At 48.2% G+C, this 15,359-nt stretch overlaps 1 protein-coding gene across 1 annotated transcript; it reads left to right on the top strand.

Annotated features, from left to right (window-relative positions):
• The first annotated feature begins 3,434 nt into the window (after positions 1-3,434).
• zmynd19 (zinc finger, MYND-type containing 19) lies at positions 3,435-11,941 on the top strand. The gene is made up of 6 exons (XM_028808778.2): positions 3,435-3,669; positions 4,515-4,574; positions 6,493-6,599; positions 6,689-6,829; positions 10,379-10,559; positions 10,658-11,941. Exons 1-6 carry the CDS (start codon positions 3,619-3,621, stop codon positions 10,799-10,801), a joined length of 684 nt encoding a protein of 227 aa, XP_028664611.1. The 5' UTR covers positions 3,435-3,618; the 3' UTR covers positions 10,802-11,941.
• The last annotated feature ends 3,418 nt before the right edge of the window (positions 11,942-15,359 follow it).

Raw genomic sequence — 15,359 nt, 5'->3', positions numbered from 1 at the left:
TAACGGTGGCTCAAGTCACATCGTCACATTGTCACATCGCTTGAAGAAATTCTCAGGTGATTTTGCACTTGTGGGTTGTACTGATGAGGGGGGAATGAGACAAAGGAGACGAGTCAGGGGGGACAACTTGGAGGAATAAAACATCAGCAAAACCAAAGAACTGCTTATTGACTTTCCAGGGCACCAAAGGACCTCCATGTCCGGTCACAATCCACAGAGTGGACTTGGAGGTGGCCCTCTGCCACAAGTACTTGGTGGTCCATGTCAATGACAGGCTGGACTGGTCTCAGAACCCAGAGAAGCTAGAGATGAAAGGGCAGAGCCGACTCCTTTTCCTAAGGACAGGAAAGTGACGTCCTCTGCGTCTTCTACAGCTCAGTGATGGCCAGTGTGGTGTGCTGGGCTGGTGACGTCACTTCAAGAGAGGACCACCGAATCAAGAAGCTCATTAAAAGGGCAGGTTCCCTTATGGGACACCCTCTGGTCCTGCTTGCGGTGGTGGAGAATTAAAACAAAACCATCCCAACCAAAGCCTCTCATTCTGTGTGTGACACACCAACACTTGAGGACTTTCATCCAACGAATCTTTCAGCAGAAGTGGGTCAGGACACACAACGGGGGGTCCTTCAGCAATACGCCTGTATAGCGCCTCACTGGGACTGGCACTGCCGAGGTACAAGTCTTCTTTCTTTTTCAGTTTTCTTGCTTTTTTAGTCATTGTGGTGTGTGTGTGTATATTTATTTTTTTATGTATTTATTATTTAAAAAAACAAATTACCCCCTAAGGACAAATAAAGTTTTATCTATTGTGATTATGATTATTATCATTGTTGTCACTTGTTTGGAGCAGACCCCCTTCTTAGAAGCGGCACCTTCAGAAGATTTTTAGGGGGGACTGGAGAATATTATGGGATGGCACACTTAAACTCTATAGACCAGGCACATTACAAGGCATTGGAGTTAATAACGTAATAGCGGGGTTATTATAGTAAAGAGGGCAGGACTCGGACCACTCATTGGCCTATTAAATGCCAATTTGCCAAATTACAGTAGGAAGGAGGCACCTGCAGTGGCCCACCGCTGTTGAATGTTGTGCTCAGTAATTACAATCCGACGGCAGCTTGAATTCTATTTAGAATTACTAGCCAAAGAACCTGGGGCTGCCGCTTTGAACAGAGCCCCCCCTAATGTTTGGGACAAAGACCCATGATAAACCCCCCCCCACCTCACCCAGCTCCACAGTTTAAATTACAAATCAAAGAATTGAGATATCGTGATCAAAGCACACATTACAGACTTTCATTTCAGGGGATTTCAGTCCCACAACACGTCTTCTACACGCTGGCCCCCCATTTCAGGGCACCATAATGTTTGTGACACAGCAGTGGCAGGTCTGTAAAAGCCGTGGTCACATTTAGGACTTTGTCACATGTCCCTCACATGCAATGACTGCTTGACGTCTGCGATTCATCAACATCAGCAGGTGCTGCGGGTCTTCTCTGGTGATGCTCTGTCAAGCCGCTCATGCAGCCATCTTCAGCTCCTGCTTCTTTCGGGGGGCTTGTCCCCTCAAGTCTTCTCTGAACAATTGGACTGAAATCAGATTGGCCATTCCAGAATTTTCCATTTTTTCAGCTTTGCCTCAGTGCTGTGTTTGGCGTCTACTGGAACTCGAGCAGATCAGAAGGTTCTACACACCTCAAAACTCACTGTGCCAGTGCCATCACCAGGGAAGAGAAGTGTGCCAAACTTGTGGCAGCCATACATGCCCAAGCTCTAACACCCCCAGCACCTCCATGTTTTAACAAATTAGGTGTTCTGCGTTGGGTCTCGGGCAGTTCCTGTTCGCCTCCACACTTTGCTCTTGCCATCCACTCTGATGCGGGTTCAGCTTTGCCCATCTTCCCCCTTTAGTTATCTCCTGCTGTTCTTACAGATCCATCAAACCAGTCCTTCACACCACCAGGAGACTGAGATTTAAAAGTCGTGTCATGACAAGGACTGCAGACAACCGCAGAAAAGAACAGCCACACCAGGGGGCGCTACATCACTCGCCAGAGAATTTGCACTTGGACAGCCTCAGTTAACTTTATTACATGACTAGCCATACTGCATATAAAATATTTGACATCTTTCTCCTGACTGGCACCTTCCTTGGTATCCTTGAGGATCTGAACGTCTCTTGACTGGCACTCCTTCTCTCGAGCGCGTTTCCGTAAACCCTGCTGTCATTTCGAGGCGCCCTGCTCGCCTGCTGTCCACGTTTATACTTCCTAGTCTTGTGAGATGACTCTCAGAGTGCCTCCTATGCCCTTCCTCCTCCTCACATGTCTGACACTCGCACTTCCTCTTTCAATTGTGTCACCAAAGCTAAGCCGGCCAGTCAGATTGCACAGATCCACTGGACACCTAGACAGACACACAGACCTTATCATTTGATCATATTGTCAATAATAAGAGAATGTGGTCAAACAAGTCCCCGACCCCAAGTTTAAGCTGTGACTCTGAAACAAGTAGCAGAGGATGGTGCAGGGCTAAAGACATGTAACCAGTAACACAGCAGCCAGTGCCTTGAATGTTCTGCTGTTACTATTTAAAGGGTGCCAAGCTGTAGTGACCAAAAGTCATTGTAAGGTGGCACTAGCCAACCTTTGCCAACCCTTTGCAGGTGTCATTGCTTCCAGGAGAACTGAATCATCTGGCCAGGTCCATTGTGCGATTGTCATCAGGTGTCAAACTCGGCTCTGGGGCGACCACAGTTCGGCTCAAACGGCTACCCAGGCAGTTCAGAGCCAAGTTCTCTTCTAGAAAGTTCTGCCAATCGTTGTAATTTTTTTTAAAGCTCAAAATCACGTCTTTCCGCATGGAGTAACGATATTTTCTTTTTATTTAGCGTCACAAATTAGTTACTTTTGTTGGTCGAACGTTCGCATTAAAAACGACTGCCTTTCCTCAGCCTGTCCCCATACACCTGAAGCGCCCGCCGCTCACAGCTCAGCCCAGCGCCATGACACACTCGGCGTCTCGTGCCACGTGCCCCCACTGTCCCCGCCCAGATATTTAGCGCGAACATTGCGTCTCACGTCTTAGTGCGAGGGCGGGTCTAATTGAAGTCTCAGCAAGGTGATTGGTCAGTTTCCTTATCCATATAATCATGGCGTCGCGCGTTGTTGGGTGCGTTCCCGTGACGCGAGAGTCGAGGGCAGGACTTTCATATGATTGGTTCATGCTTGATCAGACCGACCAATTAGCTTGGTGAAAGATCCAAGTCTGCAGAGCGTGCGCTCTCGAGTACCGCGTCATTCTGTCACTGGTGTACTCGATGATTGGTTGGTGTGTGCAACGTCCTTGCAGCGATTGGCCAGTGTCTTACCTTGGTCACTAGTGGTTTGTTGACGAGTCTGGAGATTGGACTTCTCCCCGAGGCCCTGCAACTCATTGGACGAGGGAAGGTGACGGTTGTCTTTGACCCGCCTTCACGTCTTTCCGGCTGGCGGTGGTGGCGGCGGCGCGGACTGCGGCGTGGAGCTGTAGCCGGCTAGTAAGCGGCGGGCTGCACCCGAGCGGGACCCTGGCTGACCTGCGGTGCTTTACAAGGCGAGCTTTGGAGTCTTTCCCATGTCGGACTTCAAGCTGGGAATCGTGCGACTTGGCCGGTTGGCCGGGAAGGTGAGATCACGCCGGACGGACGGTCGGCCATGTGGATCCGGCGAGTAAGCGCTGGGCGGGGGATCGTCTTGACGAGGCCAGAGAGGAACTCGGCGGGCGAAAGATGCCGGACGGATTGGAAACGTTGTGTTAGTATCGGACATTATGGAATTCGGGGAACTGATCGAGTTAACTCCGTGACGGGATAGGTAAAGGTAGCAGCGACGACAGCAGCAGCCGGGGCCCGTGTCCGCCTACCTATCAGTATGGGCTGGCCGACAGTTTCGTCAAGCGCGTTCGAGTATTGTATGACACATTTTCTGGTTTCTTGGCAGGCAGACGTGATTATCGAGTTTGCAGCCACGAGTGCTTGACCGCAGATCGAAGTATGCTGCTGCACAGATCGGTGGCCCAGTCCGCGGTCAACCCCGTGTGATGAGCTCGCCCATCCCCGCGTGTTCCGTAGCAAGTGAACCTGAACTGGATTCGAGCCTGAATGGTGTTCTCTGCTAGCAGCGGGGTCTCACTTCCACGACCTCCTGATTTCTTAAACTTAGCTGTGGTCCAGAATGTGTAGGCTGCCAAGTGGGCATTACTGCTCACCCCTCTCCCTCAGCCAGGGTGTCCACGGAGTTTGTCAGTCTTGATCTTTATTTCACGTCGTGACACCAACAGTGTCTTGTATTCCTCCCAGATATCAAAAACAGCTTGTTGGAATTGCCATGAGTTGATACACGAAAAGAGAACCAGACAGCCAAACTGTTGTGGACAGCCAACTTGTTCAGCTTCGTCTGTGATGTGATCATGTTAAGCAATTTTGCAAAGTTTATCTGCGCCCTTAACATCTTACTTTTGCTCTTTTCCAGACTAAATATACTCTCATCGACGAGCAAGACATCCCTCTGGTTGAGAACTATGCTTTTGAGGTGGGTGATCCTTATCCGTCCTGCGCTGTGGCATCACAATGATGAAGAGGGAGGCAAACAGGATACCACCGTTCAAGTGTCAGTCTTGGGCATTTCAGGCTCTTGTGCTTATTTTGCAGGCAGGATGCCCTGTAGTTGGCATTGAGTGGACAACATAGGTGCACTCCTGTCTTGCTGACACAGTTGCTCGCTCAGTCTTTATATAGCACCTGTCACACTGAGCTCTTCTTCATAATGGCTCACGTCAGCAGTTTTTTGACAGGCGCGTTTCTGTTGCTTTATGACAGGTTTGTTTCTCCACTATAATTTGAAAGTCTTCAAAGTGAGCATTAACCTCGGCTTTGCTGGCCATTGTTCATACAGAAAACCTGGTGCCAATTAACATTGGTCATTGGATTTTTTGCAGTTCCAGGTCACAGAAAAGACAGCAGAAATTTGAATGCTTTGTTTGCATGAATGTACTTGAAGACATTGTAAATCCAGAACAGGTGACCTGAAATAATGACAAAAAATCAATCAAGCGATCGACTTACTCATGAAGTACAAGGCTACCAGTGGGCATTCGTTATATGGGCTTCAGCTTTCATGGTTGGTGGCTCAGGCTGCCAGGCATCATGGCACAGTGTCCTTTTGGTGCTCAGTGGTGTCTTGTGCAGCTGCTCCGCTAGGTAGAGGCACTTGGGTAAATGTCACTCTCCTGGGAGGTGACAGTTGGTTGTGTGAAGCTGGACTTTGTTGTGATGGAATTTCAAGAAGCTCCCGTCGCCCACGTGGACAGGTTGCCCCTAAAAAGCAGTGGAGGTTACTGATTTCTGAATTATTTCAATATCTGAAGTGATAATTTGCTTTAAAGGTTACTTGGTGACGGCAGGCCGGTGCCAATGGTAGACTCTGTAAGAGCCATCATGAACAGGAGACCCCGCTGTAGTTACACGACAATGTGAGATATGTGATGCGGCACTAAAGATGGTAGATGGGGATCACATTAAGCCACTGGTAAGGGCAGGTTTCAGTTCTCCCATGGGAGTGTTCTTCTGGACCTTCCACATCCCTCAATTTGGTGATGAAAGCAACCGAGTCGTGCCGCCTTGTCGCCCCGTACAATCAGCAAGTGCAACAGTACATTGAGATGACCACTTGGTGTCACAAATGCCAATGGCTTTGCCCCCATTTAGACTTAAGATGCTGGACTGTGTGCTCAGAAAAATGGCCGATACCATCGTGAGCAAAAACTGCCTGGCTGTCACCTTTTAAGGCAAGTTGAGAGTGCAAGTCACCAGATAAGTAGACATTTTGTCATATTGGACTTGTCCCGGTGATTAGTTTGTGTTGGCCTTGTTGCTCTCGGTGCTTCTCCCCTTTGTCTTAAATGTCACCTGGATTGTTTCCTGTGGGGATTCAATTTTAAATGGCAGCACATTATACTTGGGACGATGTTGATGACAGGGTTATGAAGGGCCACTCGTGACAGGGGACAGGTGGATAGAAGAGTCTTATGGTGCCACTGGTTGTGGGGCTCCAAATGACATTTTGCCTAAAATAAGATCTTTGCGTTGTGCTGTGTTTCTTATTTTTAAAAATCTGACTAGCATTGTGGCACACTGCATACGGCAGCCCCCTTGTGGGTGCAGCACCCTGGGTTCAAAATCTGCACCCAGTCATTGTTAATACGCAGTTTGCATATTCACCCGTCTGTGGGGGCATCTCTTGCACAACCCCAAAGGCATGGGTGAATTGATGGGTGACGCCAAATTTCCCAAGTGTTAGTGTAGGTGTGTGTGTGTGACTGGGTGCCCAGCCTGGCGCAGTGCTGTTGCGATTCACTCTAAAATTCACATTTAGTGGGTAGGAAATGAGATCTGTGTGTGTTTTTAAATTGTCTTTTTCTTTTTTTTTAATTTTCTACCCCCCCACCCAGGCTCGAATGGAAGTTGATGCAGATGGCAACGGTGCAAAGATTTTTGCCTATGCGTTTGACATCACTAAGGGACGGGAGGTGGGACGCCCCCTGCAGGAGCTGTTGTGGTGAGTTTGCTGGCGGCGAGTTCGGTTGATTGTCTTATCGCTGTGTGTCTGATGAGAGTACTGAGCTTGTGCTCTGTGTCGGGTTACAGGGAAAAACATCGCGGAGGAATTGCCCCGAGCTTCCAGGTGGTCCACATCAACTCGGTAACGGTTGACAACAGGCTTGACAACTTGTGCCTTGTCCCCATAGGCTGGAAGGCCAAGCCAGAAGAGCTGACCAGTAAACAGAGGTAACTTGCGGCTCATTTTTTTTGAAAGCTGGCCGGTCTGAATGTGTTGTGAGTTACTTTGTTGTTCTAATTGAAGCCTCATATTGGCAAAAAATCTGCGCAGTGCACACCAGCCAATGCAAACTCCTGTCTAATCTCATCTCGTCTGCCTGCCTGTCCATCACCATTGCAAATAAGAAAGGGCTCAGAGCTGATCCCTGATATAATTCCTTCTCATTATGAGTCGTATTTCTACTTTTTTGCTTATCGTATGTCTGCAAAGAATGACATGTTTTTGATTTATGAACACGTGAAGCATTGAAATAAATGTGACGCTTGAAAATACAGCCCTTCATAAAAATGGTATCCTCTGCGCAGATGAACTGAGAGCAGAATGGGGTGTTATGAAGATCTTGACGTCCTGTGAAGTTCAGTGCCCCGTTTGATTTAGTACCGGCACGTTAAGGCCTGATTGGTTGTTTGGCTCCTTCTGATTTAACTCTTGCCTGTCATGTGCAGCTGCTTCCTCTCGATTTTGCATTTCTAGTTTCCTGGTGTATTAAACGTCTCTTTTTGTTTTAATAGGGCGATTTTTTTTTTTCTTTGAAAATAGGCTTTGTTAAAAGAGTGTCAGACATGAGCTCTTTGTTTTATCTTCTGCCAGTGTGGTGCCCATATTGTGTTGTATTAACAGTGAATGGAATTCTGTTATCAGAAAAGAAACCTAGAATGTTGCTGAGTGTCTGGAGAATACAAAAACAACCCATTAGAAGTGACGTCGTCGTCCTCCTCCAGTGTGTGTATATGGTCCGCTCTTCTTGAACGTTTCCTCAGGACGTTTCCCTTATTGCTTTGCTGGGCTGTTGAGCAGAATTTTAAAGACCACAGGGGGAGTCAGAAAACATTTGGACAGCTCCACTGTAGGCCACAGTAAAGTTGCCGTGATGGCACTGCTTGTATTTTACTGACCGATGACTTCGCTAACATGCGGTTTTAAAATTTCTCTGAATGTTTACAGAAGACTGCTCTGCTGTTTTTTTTTGTTTTTTTTTTGACATTTTATTAATTTCCTGAATGTTGGACGATCTCAGAGACCTTTGACCCAAGTGTTCTCCCTCAAGAGGAGTCTCATTATCTTTAGGGAGTGTTTTTTTTTTTTCCATTTTAATTTAAATAAAACCGTGTGATCGTCTCCCACCTTTCGCTGACCGACTGTGGTATCAATAACAGCCCAGAGTATCGACCCTTTTCAAAATTATCGTATCAAAGTTGGGAATTTCAATAGTGTGACAACCCCAGTCCAGACGTCCATGCCGTACCTGGAAGAGAAGACGACTTGTGGTGGGGTCTTTAAAAGACGCATTAAACCTGAGGTTCCTAAGTTTAGTCCTGGGGGGGACCCCATGTTTGTGAAATTGATGGGAATAAAAGCCTGCAGCCATCAGGATCCCCAGGACTGGACTTGAACCAGTGACCTACACCTGTAGATTTGTACCTAGGGATGGTGTGGCCGGCCAGGTGGTACATCAGAGGGTTTTCTTTGCCTTCTGTGCCCTCTGCACTCTCAATGTGATCCACTGTTAAGAATTTGTTCCTGTACTGTGCCGACGTTAGCCAATAAAATCTTGATGTGATTCTCCCTTAATGGCCTCAAAGGACTATGTGCTGACTGCAGCTGCTGCTAAGCAGAAGGTCCCAAACACCAAAGACTGCTGTGGGGTGTCCATTTCACTCCAGCGTGGCTTTTGTGGGGTCATTGCCTAAAATGTCTCATAATGCAGTTAAGGCCGGCAGCACATCACTTGATTTATAATCGCACTTGACGACGTCCCCCAGCGTTTGAGTAGTCCTGCACAGTCATGGCCAAAAGTCTTGAGAATGACACAAATATGAATTTTCACAAAGATTTGCTGCCTCAGTTTTATGATGGCGATTTGCATCGACTCCAGAATGTTCTGAATTGCCATGAATCGCAAGGTCCGTCTTTGCCATGAAAATTAACTTCATCCAAAAAACTACTGCATGTCAGCCCTGCCACCAAAGGTCCTGCTGATGTCACTTTAGTGATCCTCTCGTTAACTCAAGTGAGAGTGACGACGAGGACGAGGCTGGAGGTCACTCTGTCACGCTGATTGAGATGAGTTACAATAGAGAGGTGAAGATGGCTTCAGGTGGCACAGGAAAGTCCAGCAAGTGACAGGGGGTTCTCCTAAAGTTGATTCATGGCTCTGGATCTGGGCACTACCAGTGCAGAACTCTCTCAGGAATGGCAGCAGGCAGGTGTGAGGGAGTTGAAGACTTTTGGAGGATGGCCTGGTGGGTGTCAAGAAGGGAGGCAAAGAAGCCATCAGGGACAGACTGATATTCTGGGATTGGACGGCTGAGGACTGCTGGGGTCAAGTCATTGTCTCAGATGAATCCCCTTTCTGATTGGGGGGAAAAGAGAAAAAGGTGAGCGGCACTACCATCAGTCCTGTGTCCCAACAGTAAAGCATCCTGAGACCAAGGCAGTGGGCTCGCTCCCAATTGTGCCAGCAGCCATGAATAAAGAATGGGACCAAAACCTCAACCGAGATCAACTTCTGCCAATCATCCAAGAACAGTTTGGTGACCAACATATGATGGAGCACTGGGCCAGAAGGCAAAAGTGACAACTGAGTGGCTCAGAGAACAAGACATCGACATTTGGGGTCCATAGCCAGGAAACTCCACAGACCTTTAATCCCATTGAGAACTTGTGGTCAGGAGGCAGGGGGACAAACAAAAACCCACCAATTGTGATTCTGCAAGAATGGGCCATCAGTCAGATTTGGCCCAGAAGATGATTGACAGCCTGCCAGGGTGAATTATGGAGGTCTTGATAAAGAAAGAAGGACCAACACTCAAATCTGTGCATAAACTTCATGTCATTGTCAATAAAAGCCTTTGAGAAACGTCTGAACTGCTCGTCATTCTACTTCAGTACACCAGAGAAACATCTGACACAAAGATCTAAAAACAGTGAAGCAGCAGACTTGGTGAACACCAACACGGGGGTCCTTCTCAACACTTTGGGCCACGACTGTAGTTGTGTGCTCCTCGCCCGAGTGTGCAGGGTGGTATGAGCAGGCGTAGCAGTCAGGCTCTCTAATGCCAGAAGCAGTTCAGACCGTAGTTCCAAGAGAGAGGCTCCATGTTGATGGGCAGCTCAATGCTTTTGTGAGCCTGAGATGAGACATTAGAGGCGGGCAACTAAACTGAGGAAGACCAGAAGAGTCATTCAGGGCAAACATGCAGCGTTTGCCTTCTTACAAGTCAATTAAACCCGAGTGTATACATCATCTTCATCACTGTTGTGGTTTAACGTGTTTGTCACGTCAATGCGCATTAAACTAACATCTCGGTGACGTGAGTTATCGTAAGCACAAGATGTCATTTAGCTGACTTGATTGAGGGTGTCGTCATTTCCCACTTTGTGTTTCCTGTCAAGTTTTCTTTTCTAATTCCCGACTGTTGCATACGTGTGTGTTGAGCCCTCTTTATATGTGCGCTAGTTTTATAACTCTGACCCCTGGTCTCTTTCTTCAACAGGGAGCAAAGCCTCTACTGGTTAGCCATTCAGCAGGTGCCTGCAGACCCCGTGGATGAGCAGTACCTGGACATGAACTGCACGCGGTACTACAATGCCAACGGGGAGGTGGTCGAAGAGGAGGAGTGTTCCTGCACGTATTACGAGTGTCACTACCCACCATGCACTATGATGGAGAAGAGGGTAAGCGGGAGATCCGATTAGCTGTTCCCCCTCGCTGACCGCCATTCCTTGTCTTGCGTGCCCACACTTTTTGTGTTTTCCCTCCCCCCCCCCCGCAGCTCAGGGAGTTCAACATCTGCGGACGTTGCCAGGTGGCGAGGTACTGCGGCTCTCAGTGCCAACAGAAAGACTGGCCGGCGCACAAGAAGCACTGCCGCGAGCGCAAGAGGACCCTGCAGCTGGAGAGCGAGCCGGAGCGGTGATCCTGTGGGTTAGGAGGTTGGGGATGGGGTTGGGGGAGGGGGGGCTGCTCCCCACTTTTTTTTTTTTTTGGAGAGGAATGGGACGGGGACATTTGGACTTGTGCTCCTGCGGAGGAGTTCTAGTGGCCTCACGGTGGCATCCGTTCCTCCTTTTTTGTTTTTTTTTTTTTTGGACTTCCTCAGTCATTGAAAAGCCCCCAAAGAGTCCGGGGAGCATCTCCAGCTCTTCTCCAAGTACGAGTGGAAGGAATCGACTTTCTTCTGGGAGGAAGGCTCCCTTTCACATATTTATATCTTAATATATATTTTGTATCTTTATGTACAGTTCTTTTTTTTTTTATGTTTGCTGTAACGTCGGTTCATTTGGACAGGCAATGATCGGAGTCGGCCACACAACCCTCTGTGGCATGATGGGTAGTTCTGGCCAGGCATGGAGGGCCTCACCTGGACTCTGCAGGGAGTGACTAGTGGTGGGCTGCCAGCCTTCTCTAACCCCCCCCCAAACTGTGGAGCTCGTGGGCCGGCCTGCTCACCCCAGCTTTGGTGCTCCGGTGCTTCTGAATGTGTGTGGAATGGCCGCTGCACTGTCTTTTATTGTCCTTATTATTATTATTTCTCTTTACACGGCAGGCAAATCCTTGGGGACCCACTCAGTTCTAGACATTTCTTTTGTGTCTTGCTTTCTTAAGCAGGACTTGAGATGCACTTTAGTCTGTCTGAAAGCCCCCCGTTCCTGACTTGGTCCGCTCCAGACGAGGTGCAGCATTAAGGCACAAGCACTCGGGCTGGCGGCTTGTATTAACAGAGCGACACTGGCTTGGCGCCGGTGTGGCATTGTCCTGTGGGCTGGGGGATGTCTGTCTGTCTGTCTGTCTCGTCTGTCTGCCCGCCCACCCTTGGACTTATGTGATTGGTGGAGAGGGCTGCCAGGTGATGGGTTTTCGCAAGCAGTTTTCTGCTTGTGTGTTTTAGGCCCATGTGTTCCACTGGAGGAGGCAGCAGGACTTGGCCGCCTTCTGGCATGTGGTGGACACCCCAAGAGTGTCTGGCTGGCAGTGTTTACAAAAATAACTGGACTGTGTGAACGAAATTGTGTACAACTGCCAAAAAAAGATCAATAAAAGATGCTCATTTCAATGTATCTGTGACTTTTAAGCCGAGTTCTTTTCAGCTCCTTGACGCCACGCAGAGGCTGCTGGGATAGGCGACCCTGAGGGGTTACAGAATGGACAGGCAGCAGTAGATGAGGGAGCCCCTCATAAAGCAGGGGTGTCCAACTCCGGGCCTGGAGGGCCACAGTGGCGGCAGCTTTTCATTCTAAGCCTTTTCGTAATCAGTTTTTGCTGCTAATGAACTCCGTTACCCTTCATTTTAGTCACCGTGTTTTGAAGGAGTCGGTCCTCTCCATTGATTTGTTTCTTCATTAAATGGCAGCCAAACAGAAATGAGACGTGAAACTGGGCCTTCAAACTCTAACCACTCTTTTTAATGAGAAGCCGATACTTGCTGGTTATTAAAGCCGTTATTTGTATCGATTGGCTAGACAGAGGGGCCGAGCTGAGGAAGATGAGCAGCAGGTTAGGGTGGTAAAGGATAAAGATGGGAACAGGAGAGGAGATTGTGTTGAGCAGATGGAAAGAGTACTGTGAGAGGCTGATGAATGAAAAGAACGAGAGAGAGAGAAGGTTGGATGATGTGGAGATAGTGAATCGGGAAGTGCAATGGATTAGCAAGGAGGAAGTAAGGACAGCGATGAAGAGGATGAAGAATGGAAAAACCGTTGGTCCAGATGACATACCTGTGGAAGCATGGAGATGTTTAGGAGAGATGGCAGTGGAGTTTTTAATCAGATTGTTTAATGGAATCTTGGAAAGCGAGAGGATGATGAGGAGTGGAGAAGAAGTGTACTGGTGGGCCGATATTTAAGAATAAGGGGGATGTGCAGGACTGCAGTAACTACAGGGGGATAAACCTGATGAGCCACAGCATGAAGTTATGGGAAAGAGTAGTGGGAGCTCAGTAAAGAAGTGAGGTGATGATCAGTGAGCAGCAGGATGGTGTCATGTCAGGAAAGAGCACCGCAGATGTGATGTTTGCTCTGAGGATGTTGATGGAGAAGTTTAGAGAAGAACAGAAGGAGTCGCATTGCATCTTTGTGGACCTGAAGAAAGCAAATGACAGGGTGACTGAGAGGAGCTGTGGTATTGTATGAGGAAGTCAGGAGTGGCAGAGAAGTACGTAAGAGTTGTACAGGATATGTACGAGGAAAGTGTGACAATGGTGAGGTCTGAGGTGGGATTACATCAGGGATCGGCTCTGAGCCCTTATTGTAAATGGTGATGGACAGGCTGACAGACGAGATTAGACAGGAGTCCCCGTGGACTGTGATGTTTGCTGATGACATTGTGATCTGCAGGTTGAGGAGACCCTGGAGATGTGGAGATATGAGACGAGAGGAATGAAGGTCAGTAGGACCACCAGGACAGAATACATGTGTGTGAATGAGAGGGAGGTCAGTGGGATGGTGAGGATGAGGTGAGTAGTTGGCGAAGGTGGAGAAGTTTAAATACTTGGGATCAGCAGTACAGAGTAATGGGGATTGTGGAAGAGAAGTGAAGAAGAGAGTGCAGGCAGGGTGGAGTGGGTGGAGAAGAGTGTCAGGAGTGATTGGTGACAGACGGGTATCAGCAAGAGTGAAAGGGAAGGTCTACAGGACAGTAGTGAGACCAGCTATGTTATATGGGCTGGAGATGGTGGCACAGGAGACAGAGCTGGAGGTGGCAGAGTTAAAGATGCTAAGATCTGAATTGGGTGTGATGAGGATGGACAGGATTAGAAATGAGGACATTAGAGGGTCAGCTCAGGTTGGACTTTTGGGAGACAAAGTCAGAGAGGCAAGATGGCGTTGGTTTGGAGAGATGAGGGGTGTATTTGGAGAAGGGTGCTAAGGATAGAGCTGCCAGGCAAGAGGAGAAGAGGAAGGCCTAAGAGAAGGTTTATGGATGTGGTGAGAGAGGACATGCAGGTGATGGTGTGACAGAACAAGATGACGAGGACACAAAGATATGGAAGAAGATGATCTGCTGTGGTGACCCCTAACAGGAGCAGCTGAAAGAAGAAGAAGAATTAAACTCCTTATTTAATCCGATGGCCTGTTGCTGCTCTCCTTCTGCCGCAGCAGTCTGTTGATTTTCTGTTTTTATTAACGACGCCCTCACTGTGTTTTGGTGACTTTAGAGATCAGCCTTACTGTGACAGTCACCTTTCTTTATTTTCAGATATTGTGTGATGGGCACAGGTGAGCTGGTCATGTGGCACCTCGTTTTGGGTCTCGTTATTGTTGGGCTGCTAATTAAGGGGGGGAGCAGCGCCAAGTGAATTAAAATGAAGGCAAAAGATGTTAATTAGCAGTAGAAACTGTTCACTAATGAAGAAGACAGTTAAAGTGAAAACCTGCAGCCACTGCGGCTCACCAGGACTGGGGTTTGTCATCCATGTCCTAAAGTTTATTAGGACCTTGAGAAACAACCCGGAGTACCAATGTAAATGTTGAGGTGGTGGGACAGGAAAGTTCAAGTGGTTTATTGTGTCCTTAGTGCAATGAAATCCATACATCAAAATAGTGACAGTGCCAACACAAAACCTACGTAGACTGGAACGGGCACTGTACGTGTAGGAGGGCACACAAGGTGACATTGTGGTCTGTGGACTGAAGCTCTCCATGAACTGATGTTTTTCTTTTTACAGAAGCTAAAGAAATATTACATAAAACATCAACCTCCTTCAGACACACAAAAGAAATTACAAAGAAAAGAAAACACGTGTGCCTTGTTATTTATTATAAATGAGCAGCTGCAGCCCCTGCACTTCGGAGGAGGTCGCCCACCCAAAGCCAAGGCTGCCAATACTGGGATGGGAGACCAGCTAGGAAGAGTTTGGGTTGCTAGTGGAGGAGGTGTTGGCGAGGCCAGCAGGGGGCGCTGACCCGGTGGTCTGTGTGGTGATCTCAATTCTAGCAGTGCAGTGACGGGGACACTGGGCATACTTTAGGCGAGACGTAAAACTGAGATGCTGGCTCTCTGTGGTCATTGAAGATCAGCCTACAGTGCCCGCCGCGGCCCCCTAATCGTCCCCTGTCTCTGATTGGCTGTCTCTCTCTCTCTCACCACTTTAACAGCTCATGTGCGGTGAGCATGCGGGCACAGAGTGGCAGGTGTCACATCAGCCGGGTGGGTGCAACACATTCATGATGGTGAAAGGGGCTCACTGTGTAAAGCGCTATATAAATGTAAAGAATTATTAATTATTATTTGTATTATTATACAGACGTATGGCCTCAGGTGTGTTTCTGTTTCTTGGCACACTTCTGCTGAATGACTTGTTAGCTGAAAGTCCCCAGTGCTGGTGTGTCACAGCGAGGATGTGCAGCGTTGCTCATGATGGCACTCGGTCTTCTCTTTATTCTCTCCTTTGTGAAGACCTCCAGGGGGTCCACAGTGTGTCCCATAACTGAGTCTGGCCTTTCAATTAGCTTGTGGATTCAGTGGTCCGCTCCTGA

Source organism: Erpetoichthys calabaricus, chromosome 9, assembly GCF_900747795.2.
Source record: "Erpetoichthys calabaricus chromosome 9, fErpCal1.3, whole genome shotgun sequence".
Taxonomy (NCBI): domain Eukaryota; kingdom Metazoa; phylum Chordata; class Cladistia; order Polypteriformes; family Polypteridae; genus Erpetoichthys; species Erpetoichthys calabaricus.
Note: the sequence above shows the minus strand (reverse complement) of the source record. Positions and strands in the feature narration are given on the sequence as shown.